General features: G+C 39.7%; 1 protein-coding gene across 1 annotated transcript; it reads left to right on the top strand.

Moving 5' to 3' along the window:
- Positions 1-210: 210 nt before the first annotated feature.
- penka (proenkephalin a) lies at positions 211-11825 on the top strand. The gene is made up of 4 exons (XM_017712239.2): positions 211-445; positions 1637-1775; positions 8451-8690; positions 10964-11825. The coding sequence occupies exons 2-4, from the start codon at positions 1641-1643 to the stop codon at positions 11243-11245; spliced, it is 657 nt and encodes a 218-aa protein (XP_017567728.1). The 5' UTR covers positions 211-445; positions 1637-1640; the 3' UTR covers positions 11246-11825.
- The last annotated feature ends 17 nt before the right edge of the window (positions 11826-11842 follow it).

Genomic DNA, 11842 nt, shown 5'->3' with positions numbered 1-11842 from the left:
TATTATTTGACTCATTAAAAGCCAGATTAGCCTGGAAACACAGTTAGTGTGAGTTCATCGCCACCCTGGACAGCCGTAAAACGCAACACAGATATGACCAATCCATCAAGGAGTGACGTCAGATGTCATATCACAGCTGAATATTTCCATTGAGGGGGTGTGGACGTGCGCTGTGACATCACGGGGGGGGTTCTGCTTAAAGCCCCCACTGCTGTCAGTCATGTCCACACGGGACAGTGGCAGAGTGAAGCTCTGGGTGAGCAGACGCTGAAAGAGCAGCTCACGCTCTGTGATCTTCTGTCCTCAGCAGGGAGAGGAGGCGTGCTTGTGCTATCTGTGGTGGCTTTGGTCAGCTCCAGCTACAAAAAGAAAGGCTTCTGTGAGGAGAGTACCGGTCAACATCATCAAAACTACTTCCAGCTGGGACGGAAAGTACTGTGAACAGGTACGTTTGTGGAGGGAAAGAGGAGAAAGAGCTAATTTAGGTCTTAATATGTATCATATAGATATATAAAGTGTGGAGAATTATTTTAAGCTACATTTTATATATACATACACACACACACACACACACACACACACACACACACACACATATATATATATATATATATATATATATATATATATATATATATATATATATGTCTATATCTCTATATATATAAGATATATATATATGTCTTAAATTTAGGCTTTATGTTTATGTTTAAAAGGTAATCAAGTGTGTAAGTATAGAGTGTATATTATTTCTACAGCTTCTATTTTATAAGCCTCTCTATTACTATTACATATTGCATTGTATTCCTTCCTAATATCATTGCTGTAGGAACAAAACCTTTTATCTCCGTATTTTGTCGTTTTTTATTTTTTTACACCGTTTGAAAGCGCCAGGTGTCCTTTATGTTCTATGAAAATTTCACAATGAACAGACCTATAGAAATGCAGCAAAACGGCTTGGAAAAAAATCTGGTTCCATTCACTTCCATTCAAAATGAAAAACCTTTTTCCTCCTCCTGTAAAGTTACCGTTTTGGAGCTGCAAGGTTTGTCACAACAATTGTGTAAGTCTTCCTCCGTGCTGTTGTCTTTTTTTGTCTCCATGGACACATTTGCACATGTACAGAAATTGGTATTAAAGGAACACTCTGGCATTTTTCACCCTAAAGCCTGCCGAATATCTGTCAAAGTGCTGAGGCAGCTTGACTTGGCAGCTTGGTTTTCATTTGTTATCCAAGTGCAGAGAAACACAAAGTTATTGTCCATGGAAATGGACTGTATGGCACAGATGCTGCAGATGGAGATTTAGATGGAAGACAGCTGGAATACTCCTTTAATATTCACATCTAAACTGAATTAAGAAGTAGATTTGGGCTCCGCTTGGATATTGAATATCTGTTATGAAGAGAATATAATTACCTCATGAAATTTTAATTTCTTAAACACAATGTTTTCTGCCTCCACCCACCTGTTTTATGAGTTTCTCCCCCGAAGCTCCAGCCCTGTTTCGATATGAGACTCATTCTCTATAATCCAGTTGCTGATCTTGGTTGATCTATCCATACAATTAACTTGTGATTGCGTTCATAGAAATAATGACCTGTTTTATGATCATTTCTGGTGCGTCTCTCCTGCAGCTCCATGGCGCTGAGCGTGAGTGTGTGTTGGCTGTTGGCTCTGAGCTGCCTGGCTGTTTCAGTGCGAGCCGAATGCTCTAGGCAGTGCGCGCTCTGCATCTACAGCCTGCTGGAGCAGCGAGTGGAGGGCAGCTCTGGGGTAAGATCATCTCCACTCTGTTGATAAAGACACAAAGTGATGCATTTACTTCAAGTGCGCACTTCATTTTTGCATGAATATATCACATCTACACGACATTTGTCTTTAAGTTTGGCAATAATTATGACATATTGTGCATATTTGAATCAAGCATATTCAATGTAGGGGTGGGCAGAATGACAATATTATCACTATTATGATCAATTATGCCAAAATATGGGTCTGTGTACATAAGATGTTGTCAGTACTTAATGAACACAGACTAACAAACAAAGAGAGCATAATTCGACTTTTTTAATTGGATTTAGTGCAGTACAGTTTAAATCAATATCATTGTAGTTGGTTTATTATTATTATTATTATTATTATTATTATTAGCATTATTATTAGCATTATTATTATGGTATTTTTACATGTGGCACCACAGGTTCTATTTTCTATGTCCATTTTATTTTATTACATCTAAGAAAAACGGAATATCATGATGCATATTGTGTGTCGTGGAAACGTCTTTAAGTATCGTAATAATATTTTTCCTATGTCGTTCACCTTTAATTAATATATAATTAATATTATTATTAATATTGATTATATTTGGGTGATATAGTGTTGTGGGTAACACCTCTGCCTTCTATGCTGTAGACTGGGGTTCAATCCCCTGCCTGGGTAACCACCCTACACTATACCAATAGGAGTCCTTGGGCAAGACTCCTAACACCACCTTCGCCAACTTGTGTAAGATGATCAAAATTGTAAGTTGCTCTGGATAAAAGCCATAAATGTCTGCCAAACGCCATAAATGCTTCACCTTTTCAGAATCTAACAAAGCTTTAAGGAGACTTCACAAATACATGCATAGCCGTGATACAATAAAACCTATTTCTTTAAAAAAAAAAACAGTGCTATGATCCATAGGGAGCACCACCTATGAAGCTACACTACAGTTCGAAAGTCATGTTGTTATACTGCTCAACTTTATTTTATATACAGTAATAATTTTATATCACAAACTCTTCACCAAAAAGTATTTTTACATTGCAGCTTTATATTATTTTGCAAATTTCAAGAACAAAACATGAACAAAAGGAGACAATGTACTGTAATGATCTATTTACATGCCTTAAAATATAATTAATTCTGGATGTTCATTTATTATACCTTAATTCATGTTCTACAGCTTTTTTATTTCACTGTAGAATCTTCTACAGCTGGAAGCGTCCTACACATTGACAGGCTCTTAGTGATTACAGGTGATAGTGATTTAAAAGCTGTGAAGTTACTCGGGACGAGGATATTAGAATTATTTTATAGACCTATCTGCAACCAGGCCGGTTTTATATTATTGAAAACATTGATTCCAAACTTGTCGGCAGTGTCTGTCATGTCTAATGAAGCTGCTCTGTGGATAAGAGTTCAAAAGAGTCCACAAAGTGAATGTGCCATGATACAGTAAAGGCTTTTCAATGTAATAAATAAATAAATGACCTGGTGATTCGTTTTTGTGTACATTGTGCAAAATTACAGGATTTTTTACAGGATTTGTGTTGAAGTTTCAGTCAAATTTATTTACATTTATGGCATTTGGCTGACGCTCTTATCCAGAGTGACTTACAGTTTGATCATTTTACACAGGTAGGTGAAGGTGGTGTTAGGAGTCTTGCCCAAGGACTCTTATTGGTATAGTGTAGGGTGTTTGACCAGGCAGGGGATTGAACCCCAGTCTACAGTATAGAAGGCAGAGGTGTTTCCCACTACACCAACTAAACCAACTACACCATACCAACTACTATGTACACTACACACTTAAAAGAGATGGTCCTTTAAGGGTTCTTTAGAAGAGACAATGGTTCTATGCAGAGCCATAAACACTCAAAGAACCCACTACATCATTTCTTTGCAAGGTGAACTGGATCTTCAGGTTGACGGAGAATGTGTTGTATTTGGTTCTATATCGCAGCAAAAAGGGTTCAGCTAGTGTTACAAGCTCATATCATAACAATAGCAGAACCCATTTTGATGCTGTATAGAACCCTTTTTAAAAAGGTTCTATATAGAACCATATACACCACATTTTACGACAAGCTGAAGAGCCAGTTCACGATGCAAGCACCATTTTTAGGTATCAAAATGGTTCTTTGAGTGTTCATGGTTCTATTTTCTTTACTAAACCCTTGAAAAACCTTTTTAAAAGTGTAGACTACTGACTTTATTAATTATTATTATGTTGGTCAGTGCTGGAAAGAAAACTTATTATGCCTTGATTAAGACCAGAAAAAAGATAAGATAAGATAAGATAAGATAAGATAAGATAAGATAAGATAAGATAAGATAAGATAGGGCTTTATTGTCATTCACATCACATGTGGTACATGAGGTGGAACGAAACATTGTACTCACGGTCCAGTTAACTCCCAAAGTGACAAACAATAAACAATAAATAGAAGGTGCATAAAGGGGAGGACAGATAACAGCAGCATGGACCACAGCAGTATGAGTACAAGTTAGAAGGTGTACATCTTAATACTGGTAATGTATAAAGTGACATGTGTAGGCATGATATAGTGGAGGCATAGAAAAAGACTAGAAAATGGTTTTAAATGTATTACTGTATGTTTGATAAGGTAATGAAAAGTTATTCCTATATGAAATAATCTTTTATTTTAATTCACGTTTCATAAACAGTATTTCGTGCACTTTAAATTGAGTTTAAGTGAAAAACAATGGAACGTCTTTTGAAAAAGTGAAAGTTCATAAAATTAGAAATGTATTTGCTTGAAGGAGAGTTCCACCAATGTATCAAAACATCTGTATAATTCATTTATTGAGATGTAATCAAAGTCATTCAGGGCGGTTTGATGTGAAACAGTTCACTGTGGAGAAAAACACTCAGATTCCTTGACAGTGGTGCTGATAGGAAACAGGGGTCGCCATGACTACAACACAAATATAGCCATTTTATTTACTACATACACAAAACCAAAACCAGTGAACCCACACAGTGCAAAGTCAGAAAGAATAAGTTTTCTTTGGGGATTATTTTGCTTTACAACACTCCCCTCCACCATGAATAGACTTTTAAAAACATGTATTATCCCAAAATTTACATTTACATTTATGGCATTTGGTTGACACTCTTATCCAGAGCGACTTACAATTTGATCATTTTACACAGGCAGGCCAAGGTGGTGATAGGAGGCTTGCCCAAGGACTCTTATTGGTATAGTGTAGGGTGTTTGCCCTGGTGGGGATGGAACCCCAGTCTACAGCGTAGAAGGCAGAGGTGTTACGTCTGGTTCCTATCACCACCACTGTCAACAATTCTGACTCTGCAAGTTTCTCTAGAGCCAAGCATTTCACATTAACCTCTTATTCTCCAGAGTATAGTTTGGTTTGTCCATCTGAATTAACATGACCAAATTGAGAGGCAAACTATTCAGTAACTGCATGAAATAAAAGCAAATTTGAATTTTATTTATTTATTTTGTAAAAGCCCCTCAAATGAGCAGAACATGTGTTTTATGATCTACTCATATCGCTGCATGCTCACAATTTGCTGCTGAAAGCCAAAAATCTTGTGTTATTTTATAAAAAATAATTTTTACAGAGCAGATCACTGAAGAGACGCCGTCTGTTTATAGTTTAGAGCCCAGATTTGGGGGAAAACAGGTCGACTTTCAGTAGAAAAACAAACTGAGTTCAGCTTCTTTTATTATAAGGGTTTAAAATGACATTACCGTCTATTAGACTGGAGAGAAGAGCTACAGCCTCACCCGACGCCCAGCTTCTGAACGGAGCTTATGGAATATGAACGACATGAAGAATATGACGGTGCGTTTTGGTGGAGTTTAAAAGGCTACACCACTCCGACTGTTTACATCTTAAGCATGGCACAATTGGCACTTTTGATCAGGCATAAATTTTGTAAAATCTCCTCTTTAAATGTGATGCTTTGGGGCTTTTACACCACACAGCTGAAACCTGATCTAATTAAACACACTGCAGTCAGAATTGTTCACAGTCGTGTTCACAGTGGCGTGTGGTAATGGGTTTTTTGGATTAGGCAGTTCTCTCACCGGGGGCCTCACGATCTCAGCGTTCAGGTTTGTCTGATTATACAAACTGTTCCTGTAAGTGATACGGCCTGTAGATCCTAATCAGAGGGGGGCGGTAACTAGTTCATTATCACAGTATCATGGGGCTGAGTGTAAATTTGATGGATATATACTTTTCATACGATAACGCTTACGTCGAACAAAAGCCTGCTTCCAAGCATTTGGGGGCTCTGCAGCCTAAACACCACAATAACATTCTTTTGTATGCAAGAATAGAACAAGAACTAATATTGAATTAATGCTTGTAAACCCTAATTCCTTTTTCCTGTCTCTTTCTCTCACTCTGGACCTTCAGCATTTTATTTAGACCAAAAAGATCCAAAAAGAGAGGAACAGTCTAACTCAGAGTCTGATAAACTTCAGTTCTGTATGCTGAAAGATGTTAAATATACCGCCGCAATTGTATAGGGGACTCAGTACCGCAGATCATGGTTCATCATGGTTGTGATGTCGCCCAACTTTTTGTTTTCCTTCTTTCTTGTTTGTCACTTTATTGCAGTAACAGTACTAGACTGTCAGCATAGAATAAGATGCAGGAAGAACTGCACTTTAAATGCGAATGCTCTTTTACTGAACAGGCAGCAAGGGAGCAAAGGAGCCACTCAGTGCTAACTAACACGGCCAAGGAGCAGGCAGATCACTAACCATACATTTTTATTTTATGGCAGACACTGACACTACGACCACAGCCCAACACAGTAAAGCATAGGCAACACACCAGCACCTCATTACCCTAACAACAACAACTTGTTTACAAAAATGTGCCTCCTACCACGAGCACAGTGCCTTCTGAGAGCCTCCGTGTGTGATCACTTTGCATGGCCATGACTCCTGTGCTCCTACAGTAGCACAAGCCAGTGGTGGGATGCCACATAGCCTCCCTCAAAGGTCAGCCATCCAAGTGACCTCACAGAGTTCGAGTCCATGGAGCACGCTTGTGCCATGTCTGCTGCTCTGGCCGCACAGTGCGCTCACGAGGTGCTCCAGCATTACCTCCTCCTGCACTGCCCCATGGACCACTGGGTTTGCCTTCCAGAACTTCACGCTCAGCTCCGCCATCAGCTTGCATATTCACTTTTCATGAAGCACTGCTGGTGCCTGTCCGAGGCACTGCTGGAGGGCCATGGTCAACACCGCCAGGCCACCATGCTGCTCCACTGGCAGGATCTCGCCATCCAGGTGTCCTCACCGCCGCTGCTTTCGCTGCTCTTCACTGTGCTGCTTGTACTTCTACGGTCTTCAGCCAGGCTTGGTCTTCTCCGTCAGTTGAGTTTGTGGAAGTGCCATTTCTCTTCAGGACGCTGGGGGGCGCTATTAAGAACAACTTATTTGCAAGAAAAGTCTCTCCTACCGTGAAGGCCTCAAGAGCCTCTGCTCATGGCCATGCCTCCCTCGATCCCACAGCTGCATGCCCCAAATCATTTATTTCACTTCAGTATAAATTTAAGTGATACTTTTTTTAAACCCACAACCGGGGAAATTCCACCTCCTCATTTAACCCATCCGTGAAGTGAAACACCACATACACACTAGTGAATACACACACACACACACTAGGGGGCAGTGAGCACACTTGCCCGGGGCAGTGAGCAGCCCTATCCACAGCGCCTGGGGAGCAGTTGGGGGTTAGGTGTCACCTCAGGTTAGGACACCTCAGTCATGGACTGTCGGTGCTGGGGATCGAACCAGCAACCTTCCGGTCACAGGACCAGTTCCTAACTCCTACCTAACCTCCAGCCCACGACTGCCCCCACTCTCCCATTAAGCTCCTCTCCCATCTCTAATAATGAGCACGCAATTTTGCAGTTTTAATGAGCCATTTTATGAGAAATAATATTACCTACCGAGGTAGGTAGAGTAGCCTAAACCCATAGTCAGTTTGTGTAGAAGTACAAGCCCATGTAGCAGCTCAAAAAAAGCATCTTATTACATCCAACATCTAATAGCATAGGAACGGCAGACACTATTTTTCTCTTTTGGGCTCCATTATGACTAAAATAAAAATAAAAAAAAGCTCTGTTTGGAAAGCTGTCACCAAAGTCATTCAGAAATACTCAATGAAGCAAACCCATATATAACATTGTCAGGTTTGAAGAGGATCAGAAAGAAAGTGTTAGGATACTGGATTATCATAGCACCTCTAATTGACCAAACAAGACTTGTTTACTTCTCTGAGTAGCAAAGAATTTGTGAAACATTTCCACCAAATTGGAAGCTGAAGCCTCTCTTGGGTGCTGCTATGGAAGCCTTAGTAGTGGAGAAAAAGGCAAATTATCATAAAAATCTGAAAGTGCTTGGAACAGAAGGTTGGGCAAAAACATAGGCTCAGAATGCCACCTGGTGGAGAAAAGATCTAATTACCTTCTGCCCCAGTTCACAATACTAGCCCTAAATCTGGTTTGGCACCGTCACAATAATATAATATATAATAACTGTTGTGCGTTTCGGTTTTCCATGCATTCCTAATGAAAAATGAAACATTATTCATATTTAGCATTTTTTGCTCTGACCAAGTCTTTTAAAACTGAGACACTGATCAGCCGCTCATCCTGATTTCCCTCAGACCTGCACGCTGGAGTGTGGAGGCAGCATGGACTCCAGGAAGCTGGAGCTGTGCCGGGACGTCCTGACTGAAGAGGAGCGAGTGAATCTTGATGGTCTAAAGCTGGAAGGAGAAAACGCAGAGCACCTCCTGGCTAAGAAATACGGAGGCTTCATGAAGCGTTATGGAGGGTTCATGATGAAAAAGGCCGCCGAGGTCAGCGGGGTCACTGGCACAGCCGAGAGCGACAGGCCAGACGGGGTGAGTGTAGATGTAGATGTAAATTCAACAACATTAATACCTCAGTCCACACATTCCATATATAAAAATGAATAATAATAAACAGCAAAAAAAGGCCATTTTGAATTCATCATGGTTGTGATGTCACACAACCTTTTGCACAAGGCAGAATACAGGGCAGCCAATCAGAACAGAAGTCACTTAGAAGGCATTATAACAAAGCTACAATATAACAATATATTACTTACTTACTACTTATATTACTTATATTACAATATATTACTACTTACTACTTACTATATTTAATATAATACACAATAAACTTATATTTATATGTATTGTTTGTTTTTTTGTACTGTGATTGACCAAAAAATGTTAAAACAATGGATTGTAAGAGGAATTTAATAAGCTATTATGCAACAGTAGAGAATATGTCCCACTATCTCAACTGCAGGTTTTCCAGGTAGCAATAAAGCTCTATTCTAAGCATTTTCTATATAGACTATGTATAAAAAGTATAGTACGTCATGGTGTCCAACAGCAATCTATATCTGAATTACAGAGAGCCTTTTCTATAATGAGAGAAAAGATTTTTCACTCGGGTTTAGCAGACTGTATATTCTCCACAAGGGGGAGGTATTGGCACTCAAGCTTTTGTGCACATACTTGAAAGGGAGGAAACTCGCATGAACCTATAACATTAAGATCTCATGAATGCACATGGATGGCAACATAATCTGCATAGTGTGGTTTAAGGTGTGCATCCCCTAGCATTTAAGCTTAGTATTTTCTTGTAAAACATGATTGAAAAATTGAAGTTAAAATCATTCAAATGTGTCAAACTATCTTAAAGAAATATTTTGGAGAAAAAACAAATTGACCCGATTTATTATTTACAACAGATGCAGCAGATCAGCCATGATATGTTTGATATTTGACATGTGCTTCTTTAGTTTACAGCAGGAGATACTAGGCTAATGTTCCTAACAAACAGTGGACTTGGACTGTCACCAAACTCATCTCCGTAAACGCAAGCCGAAGAACAGCTCAAAACGCATCCAGATCTTCATTTATTTTGTGCAGATAATGTTATGACTTACTTTAGTCTACAATAATAAAAAAAAAATGATGGACCAGCCATTGAGAGTGAATGAAACCCCTTTTACCAACACAATGTGTGGCGTCACATGAATCAAAAGAACGTGAATTACTGCAAACAGACTTGGCAGAGAAGCTAAGCTGGTGTACTTGGAAGATCAAAACAATGTCCGTTGTGATTTTCATGATCACATGGCAGCTAAATGCTGGGCCTACCAGTGACTCGCCGGACATATCTGTGGCTCCTCATACAACAGGAATTGTGTTTACTTTAAAAGTGCCAGTCCCAGTTTTCCATTTTACCTTAAATGCTGGCGCTGTTACACTTCAACTTCCATATAAGCACCAGGATGCAACTGCTGCACCCCTGATAGCTAGAGGATAGTGGACCACTGAAGACAAAGCTGGTGGTCCACTGGCATTTTGCTCAGCGTTTTCCAAGCAGTCCACCAGTAGCTAAGCGGAAATTAGCCAAAACTCCACTTATTATTGCACATTTTCCACTCACAGTCCAAAATACTCATTTTTCCTTCTGTCCTTTCTTTAGTTTTATTAATTAGTTTAATAAATAAAATGGAATGTAATACCTCGTTTCGTAGCTTTATTGCTGTATGAGATGTAACTTCTAGCTTCTAGGCTTGGAGTTATGAAGCCTTAGCCATGCTAAAAACCATGTGATACCTGCCTAGTGACGAAGTACAACAATGGTTCCAGTTTTAGCCTAAATTTAGTGTTTTACTATTTTGTTAAATGAAACGCATAGATTTTCAATTGATTTTTGAAACAAATAAATGAGTATTTTGGCGTGTATTCACGGAGATGGGTTTGGTGGCAGTCCAAGTCCAGTGTGTGAGTGTGTGTTAGCAACATTAGCCTAGCATCTCCTGCTGTAAACAAGGGAAGCACAGATATCAAACATGTCTTGGCTGACAGACTGCATATGGGATGAGTATTAAAATTTGAATTCTATTTTTCGCCAAACAAATCCTTCAAATACCGACTGGCTGGTCAATGAAGCTCTAAACATCACTAGCTGATGCTAGCTTGCTATGCTGTGTTATGCTAGCTGGAGCGGTGTGGGTCCAAAGCCACATCATGCGCTGAAACTGCAAGTGTACAACTGCCACTCTGTCTCAAGATTTGCAGAGTTTGTTCATTTTAAGCAATAAAATACTGTGAAAATATATTTTTTTTAGATATCGCCCGGCCCTAGTAAGAAATACGGTGGGTTTATGAAGAAAGATGATGCCCAAGATGCATCGGAGGAGCAGCTGGACCTCCTAAGGGAGATCCTGAGGTCAGGAATCAGGCCCGATGAGGCTGGGAGGGACCTCCACAAACGCTACGGAGGCTTCATGCGCAGGGTGGGCACACCGCAGTGGCCGGATTATCAGAAGCGTTATGGGCTCTACAAACGCTGGGAGGACGGAGGGGAGACAGCAATGCCCGACAAGAGATATGGAGGCTTCATGGATTAAGTTTGAGTTCAGAAAGGACACTCATCACAGACGAAACCCAAATATGTGCAGAGCTTACCACTGTACTTCTTTGATTTTAATTTTATTTTTATACGCATATATGCCAACATCTTGTTTTGGTCTTTGCTAATGTATATTTCTATTTAATAAGCCCTTTGTTTGTTTGCTAGTGTGTGTTTTTTTGGGCAAATAGAGTTTATTTCTACCCCTACTTGCATTCTGTGTCTATTTTTGTACATATAGAGAGATCCCAGAGGCTTACAGATGGTCACCGTTCAGAGGATGCTTGCCTGACCCTACCTAGTATTTATAGAATCAGAGTTTGCAGAATATTCAGTAGTACAGTGCTGCGTCGTTTTCTGGAGTTACCTCATTATGTGGTCCTAATTTATTTATATTCTTAGATTCATTTGTCGGTACAGGTGATGGCCACTTTTCAGTTTCAACTGTTCTCTTGGATATACTTGTTGACGCTGATGTTTATTGCATTTAGTTTCAACTGCTTTCACTCTGTTCAAATCAAAGCAGCATTTCTGGCCGATTAACTGTACAGAATACAATAAATTCATCTGACTGCAGAAATCCAATGTGTCTGTG

The sequence above is a fragment of the Pygocentrus nattereri genome, chromosome 19, assembly GCF_015220715.1.
Source record: "Pygocentrus nattereri isolate fPygNat1 chromosome 19, fPygNat1.pri, whole genome shotgun sequence".
NCBI classification, from domain to species: Eukaryota; Metazoa; Chordata; class Actinopteri; order Characiformes; family Serrasalmidae; genus Pygocentrus; species Pygocentrus nattereri.
The sequence above is the reverse complement of the archived record's forward strand: the minus strand, read 5'-3'. Positions and strand labels throughout refer to the sequence as shown.

Coding starts and splice junctions, on each gene's coding strand:
- penka (XM_017712239.2), top strand. CDS start 1,641: ATGGCGCTGAGCGTGAGTGTGTGTTGGCTGTTGGCTCTGAGCTGCCTG. Junction 1,776..8,450: donor GAGTGGAGGGCAGCTCTGGG/GTAAGATCATCT, acceptor GATTTCCCTCAG/ACCTGCACGCTGGAGTGTGG. Junction 8,691..10,963: donor AGAGCGACAGGCCAGACGGG/GTGAGTGTAGAT, acceptor TATTTTTTTTAG/ATATCGCCCGGCCCTAGTAA.